Source organism: Benincasa hispida, chromosome 12 (assembly GCF_009727055.1).
Source record: "Benincasa hispida cultivar B227 chromosome 12, ASM972705v1, whole genome shotgun sequence".
NCBI classification, from domain to species: domain Eukaryota; kingdom Viridiplantae; phylum Streptophyta; class Magnoliopsida; order Cucurbitales; family Cucurbitaceae; genus Benincasa; species Benincasa hispida.
This window is the reverse complement of record NC_052360.1, coordinates 74732524-74739901: the sequence shown is the minus strand read 5'-3', so window position 1 is coordinate 74739901 and position 7378 is coordinate 74732524. Positions and strand designations below refer to the sequence as shown.

General features: G+C 38.7%; 1 protein-coding gene across 1 annotated transcript; it reads left to right on the top strand.

Moving 5' to 3' along the window:
- Positions 1-6937: 6937 nt before the first annotated feature.
- Positions 6938-7378, top strand: LOC120067638. Its single transcript, XM_039019180.1, has one exon. It carries the CDS (start codon positions 6938-6940, stop codon positions 7376-7378), a length of 441 nt encoding a protein of 146 aa, XP_038875108.1.

The window sequence follows — 7378 nt, the reverse complement described above, 5'->3', positions numbered from 1 at the left end:
TAATGAGCGATTTTTTTTTTTTTTTGCCAAATGAAAACAATTTTCATTTTTATTTTTCAGTATCTCTCTCTTATCGTTTAGATAAAGCTATGTGATCATCTAGTAAAAGCTATGTGATCGTTTAGCTCAGTCTGTCACCTACAGACACTACACGATCGTTTACCTTGGACCAACGATCGTCTAGCAAAACTATGGGATTGTTTAATAAATATTACACGATCGTTTAGCTCGCACCTGCACGATCGTTTAGCTCTCCCAGCTGTCGTTTAGTTATTTGTATTTACTTGACGACCTGTGAGTTTCTTTGCGCGAGAGAGAAAAACTCAAAAACTTTTTTCAATCGTTTGTAAAAACTTCTTTTCAAAATAGAAAACCACTTTCCTTTTAAACCCATGGTTACCATGATCCAATAACCACCCACTACTTTGGTTAATTAAAAAAAAGAATTAATTATCAAATAATTAATATTATTATAAATATAAATGATAACCAACTTATCATACTATATTTATAACCTATTAATATTTCATCTCATGAAACATATAAACCATAGTTCTTTTTCTATTCCATAGTACTTAGTGTAAATCTCATTTATATCAATCCTCCACTAGATGTATCTTATGGTTTATCATATATAATCAAAATATCTCTTGTCAATTTGAACATTTCAAATCAACACCAAGAACTGATCCTCAACAAAATTACCAAGGGGACCTCATGGACCTGTAGCTCGAAGCTCCAACGGTACGTGAATAACTGACTAAACTCTTTAGTCACGGGATCCACCATCCGTTAATTGCCAGGCACTCCACTAAAGACCAACAGCTAAACTCTTCTTACTATAGATATATTATGTTTCCATCTTAACCAATCAGCAGTGCGACAACCCTTCATAGATTGCTCGTAAGTACAGTTGGGCCAATAACCGTTATGCCCCTATAGTTACATTTGTCTCCTTAAGTACCACTGATCCCTCTAATGAACATAAGTCATAGTCCTAATATGACTGAGTTTTTTCTTTCAAAGAAAAGTTGTGGCCACTATGTTCAAGCCCCGGAATCAGCCCTTAAGGGAGCAATCTCTCTACTTATCCTTGCTTCGGGAAATGAGTGAATCTCATCTTGTGGATTGAGTTCTCAACTCCCAGATCAAACAAGTCCCCAAAAAGGTAGGCATGTTGAGTTGGCAATCTAGTCACTCTCACCCATACTAATCAAAGGACCGCCCTCAAAGGCAAGAGTTCCTAAAACACTCAAGATTGAGGTCGTGTCACCTATAGTCGTTTAGGTAAGATGCAAGTCTCTAGTATCAATGGCGTTATATACAGAGTCTAGTCATCTCATGGTCTAGGTCTTATACAAACTCTTTGTATAGGACACCCCCACTCCACGTCTCCACATGAATGGTCAGGATCTACCATCTGTAGTAGTTTACAACACTTGCAAACCTCTACAAAGCAGGTCGTATCCGTAGTGTCACAAGGATAAGGTATCCCACCTTAATCCTTATACTACAGACCTATTTAGATTATCACTTAAGGCATGATCTATATGTATATCATATATACATGCTTAAGTTCACATAAGATAACCAAGAAGCTTTGTTTATTGGATATGAGTAAATGCCATAATTAAATAACACTTATTTTTTTCATTGAACAATGTGTATCTTTACAAAACAACGAGACTTCGGGAGAATTAGGACATTAATCCCAACAATCTCCCACTTGTCCTAATAACTCGGGAGACTTACAATACAATATAAAAAAAAATTTGCAATATACAATAAACTAAGGTATACCCCAGTATCATCTCCCACTTGCCCTAGACAAGATGTCGCATGTCCTGCAGACCTAGACTATCCAGGTGACCCTTGAACACTTTAACCGTGAGGGCCTTTATAAAAGGATCAGCAATGTTGTATCCCGTAAGGATCAGATCCTTAGCTCTATACACAAGCATGTAGTCCCTCATTCTCCGAAGATACTTGAGGAATGTCTTGACCGTCGTCTAGTGATCAAATCCTCCATTGCTTTCTTAAAAGACAATGGATCCTCGACCCCATCATTCGTAATGAAGTTTTGGGCTTCATTCAAACCCATGTAGCGATCCGGTGGGTTCATAACCCTCCCACTACGTTGAGGTAATCTCAACTCTTGAGCTGGTTAACTAGACGTCTCGACCTCAACAACTCTTGTTGATCTGTCGGCCTGTTCAACAACTCTTGTTGAACCCTCAGTAGTCTCAGTCTCACTTGAGATCTCACGTAAAACGAGCTTACTTCGTGGCTTATGATCCCTCATGTGATCTTCTTCCAAGAAGATAGCATTAGTGGAAACAAACATTTTGTTTCACTTGGATTATAGAAGTATCCTCCTCTCATTTCCTTGGGGTAGCCTACAAAGAGGCAAACCTTCAAATGTGGTTCCAACTTCTTTGGGTTAGTCGCTAGTACATGTGCCAGACAACTCCAAATCCTGAAGTGACATAAACTACCTTTACGACCTCTCCATAACTCAAAAGGTGTTTTAAAAATACTTTTCGAGGGAATGTTATTTAGGATATAATATGTAGTCTATACTACATAACCCCAAAACGAATTTGAAAGATGAGCATAACTCATCATAGACTGAAGCATGTCCAACAAGGTCCTCTTTCTTCTTTTCGATACACCATTCTGCTGAGGTGTACCAGGGGCTGAGAGTTGGGACGCAATTCTATGTTCTATCATATAGTTCTGGAATTGGAGGTCCATATACACTCCACCACGATCAGATCGTAGTATTTTTATCTTCTTACCTAAAAGTTTTCAACTTCAGCCGTATACTTCTTGAACTTGCCAAAGGCTTCATACTTACATTGCATTAGAAAGAGATACCCAAACCTTGAATAATCATCTATGAAAGAGATGAAATATTCATGCCCACCTCGAACTCTAACATTCATCAGACTACAGAGGTCTGAATGTACAAGCTCCAGGGTTTCCTTGGCTATGTAACCTTTTCCAGTAAAAGGTCGTTTGGTCATCTTGCCTTCGAGGCTTGATTCATATACTGATAAGGAGCGTTCTTCTATACTCTTTAGAAGTCCACTTTTCACCAACTTCTCGATCCTATTGTGGTTGATGTGACCGAACTTTAGATGCCAAAGATGGGCGTTTTCCTTTGGAGAAACCTTTGGTCTTTTAGCTGTTGTTGCCGTACTGAACATTTCAATGTTAAACAGGGCTTTTATGACTAACGACCTTAGTACATATAAGTTATTTTCCATTGAACCATAACCAATCTCTATTCCATTCTTGAAAATAAACACTTTATTCTCAGAAAAGGAGATGATGTAGTCTTGTTCAATGAGACAAGAAACCGATATTAAGTTCGTCTTAATATGAGGAACTACAAAAACAATATCCAGTAACAGATAACATTTCTTGTCAACAAATAACTTCAGCATGTCTATAGCAACAGCTGAAACAACCTTACCAGTACCGACTCGAAGAGTCATCTTTCCCCATGGCAACGTTTGCCAGGAACTAAATCCTTGGTAAGAGGAACTGACATGATTGGTAGCACCTGAATCGAGGATCTAGGCAGAATCATCATTCTCTACCAGACATGTCTCCAAGACCAATAAATCACATTTACTGTCATGTCTCCTCTTTTGGAGAATAGTGGGATGGAGGTCGTTTGCCATGAAACTCGTTTCACACGATTCTTTCCATTGTAAATAATTGATCATTTTTAAAAGCTTTAAACGGAAATACTAATGAGTTGCTGAAAAGAAAAAAAAACACATTGACCTACCTTAGGTTTTAAGCAAATACCCGTTGTAAAACAAAACAACATCCAATAAGGTTTTAGCAAAACTAACATGAACCCCGTGTGACATCTAGTTTTGCAATGACGCTTCAAAGATTTAGAACAAAAGCCACCGAAGGGAGGTCAGTTATCCCTCATCTGAATTGAGAAGTTCTCAACCAGTCATTAATACCAGAACAACTCTTATTCCTATAACGACAAGCCATCATTGATTTGGCCAAGAGATCATTAACTTACTTAACAATCTCCCGTAACTGTGACCCGCCATTTTAAGCCCTAGAGGTTCGTCCCAAAAGGCCAATTCGAAGAGAAAAAATTCGATTGGGGCAGAACCTAAAGCGACCCTATCCATTTCTGGAGTTCACCATGATATTGACCAACTGCACAAAACCCATCTGAAGGTCGACGCTTCCAAGGCGACACAAGGGCGTACAGAATGATCTCACGTTATGAACCAATGATAGAGACCATAGGACGTTTTGACCCACATCCTTCACCCACTTACTATAAATACTCTCTCCGTCCACCTTTGTAACACTCCGAATTTTTATTTTAATGTAATTTTAGTAATTTTTATTATTTGAGGGTTTTTTTTAGAATTTTGGATTTCAAGTATAAGTGCGTGAATTTAATTTTTTACCTTGGAAATTATTCAAGTTGGAAATTAATGACAGGAATTAATTTTATTTTGGGAAGGAAATAAAGTTAATAGTATAAAGGAATTTAATAAGAAAAAGAATAAAATATAATTTATATTTATTTCATTTTATTTTATTATTATTATTATTGTTGTTGTTGTTATTTCATAACCCCCCACCCCCCTTTTTTTCCCCAACCGTCACCTTCCTCAGCCGACCAGATCACCAGTTGCTGCCTCCGTTCGAGTGCCGGTTCAGAGCACGAACCGCCCAGGCGTCGCTCTAGACCACTCTATCCGAGCACCGCTCCACAGCCGCTCCTCTACGCGTCGCCCACGAACCGACCAGTGCCGCTCTAGACGCGCTAATCGGAGTCGCCACCGCCAGCACCGCTCCTTTTCTTCAATTGACTGGATCTGAACCAGATTCCTCCTATCGCCGCCGTCGTGTCTTGTGCCATCATCAGATTTATTAACTTGGGTAAGATTTCTACTATTTGAGGTTGTTTTCAATTGATTCTTGACTGCCCATTTACTTTTGGCACCAATCGATTGAGGCCTTTATGTGTCAACTTTGGATTCATGTTTTTGAAGGTATTAAGGTGTTGTTAGGTGAAGTTGGAATTGCTTTAGCAGATTTGGTGCGCCTCATATCACACCTTGGGTGAGTTTACCTGGATTTTTGGCAATACTTGGAGTATGTGTGATTAGGCCTTGGTTTTAATTTTGAAACTTGGTTGCATTCTTATGTCAGGGTCTTACTTGGAGTTGCTAGTTTCGTTGGCTGTCTGAGATTGTCTGCGGATTTTCGATTTAGGTAAAGTTAAATTGAAGATCTTTAAATAATTTGGTTGATTGGATTTAGACCCCAAAGATGAGTTTAGAACTTTGGATTTGTTATTTTTGGACCAAGGATACTAATTTAATATTTGTAATGCATGTTATAGGGTGGATTCAAAGCCTTCCAAGAGTTGTAAGAGGATTAATTACTTGGATTAAATTGTGATCAAATTTAAGGTAAGTAATCTTACTACTAGTTTTGCCCATGGGCCAGGCACTGGATGTATGCTAGCATGACAGAATGACAACATGATAGACTGATAGTATAGTATAACCGTTCTTGTATGAGATCTGAAAGATTTATTTTTGAACGTAGATACTTGAATGCTAGCTTGAGGTGATATTTGATTCCATGAGGTTATATTTGATCTGAGGATGTTGAGATGTATATGTATGTCATAGAACCATGTCGTGATAGTTTTGATGATGATAGTGTCTTTACTGATTAGTTAGAATGCCCACTAGGTTATGTTTCCTTCGGGATTCAGCAGTTTGTGTTTCCTTTGAGATTCACCAGTTTGTGTCTCCTTCGGGATTCACCAGATATTGTGTCTCCTTCGGGATTCACCAGTTATTGTGTTTTCTTCAGGATTCACCAGAGGTAGTGGCCATATTTAGCTACAGTAGGATAGAAATCAGTTTTTCATGTATGTATGTGTCTCATGAGAACTAGGACAGTTTATATGTTTCACTAGAGGTAAGCATCTAGAGGACATAGATTCCTAACCTGACCCCAGTAGTGGGGTTACTTATTGAGTATTTTATACTCATTCTTTCTCATGTTGTTATTTCAGGTAAAGGTAGAAATGCACCAGTGATGGACAAGCGGAATTCATGATTGAGACACTAAGACTAGTTTTATGCTTCCGCTCTTGAGATTTAGATTTCTTTTCATGTTTTTCTTAACTTTCAGTTTTGATGTTTGAAACTTACTATTAAGAATTGTTTTCAGACTTATTTATTATCATTTATGATTTTTTGGGTACCCTATTGTTGCTTTTAATATTTGAATTTAATGAAAGTCTTTCGAACTTACCTTATTTAATTAGTATTTATTTCACCATAAAAGAGTGTCAATTTAAGTTCCATGCATGCATGTATTTAATAACGATCTAACTTAAGTCCTAAGGGGTAGGGTCGTTACAGTTGGTATCAGAGCTCATGTTTTGGGTTATGTAGACTGACTTACTATATAAGTTTAGATAGTCCCTGTGGCCCAGTAACGGATCCCTCATCATCGCCAGGTATGTCATACTAATGAAAGTTTCAATGCATATATGAGAATAGTGATGTAGTGTTTTAATAGCATGATTTCTGAGAAAAACCCAGAGATAGATAGTTAATTTATGAGTTCATGACAGGATATGGCACATAAACCTAGAACAAGAAAGACCGTTAGAGAAGGAGTGCAAGAAGAGGGAGCTGAGAGTAGCTAGACTGTCTTGATAGCTCCAAATCCGCCTATGACCTAAGTCGATGAGAAGGCAATGGAAGCGAGAATTAGTGAAGCTGTTGCATCCTCCCTAATGGGAAAACTGCAGGAGTTGATCTGTAGCACGATGGCAGGACAGACTGCCTAAACCCAGGCTCAAGAGGAACCAGTGCCACCCGAGCAGTTACAGTAGACCCGGCCGCAGAACAGAGACATGCAGGGCCTATCTCTTGAGGCTAAGCATCTGAGGGATTTCAGAAAGTTTGACCCCCGCTCCTTTGATGGGTCATTGGGGGACCCCACTAAAGTAGAGATGTGGTTGTCATCTATCGAGACGATTTTTCGTTTTATGAGGTGCTCAGAGGAGCACAAGCTTCAATGCGCAGTTTTCATGTTGACTGGTAATGCAAAAATCTGGTGGCGTTCAATAGAGAAAATGATTGATACTAGTGAAATTGCAACCTGGGAGCAGTTCAAGAAGCGCTTTTATGAGAAGTACTTTTCGGCCAACACCCGATATAACAAGCAGGCAGAATTCTTGAACTTGAGGCAGGGAGTTATGTCGGTGGAAAAGTATGAGCAGGAATTTGATAAGCTGTCCCACTTTTCTCCTGAACTAGTAACCACTGAGGATACTCCACATCAGTGGGGATAG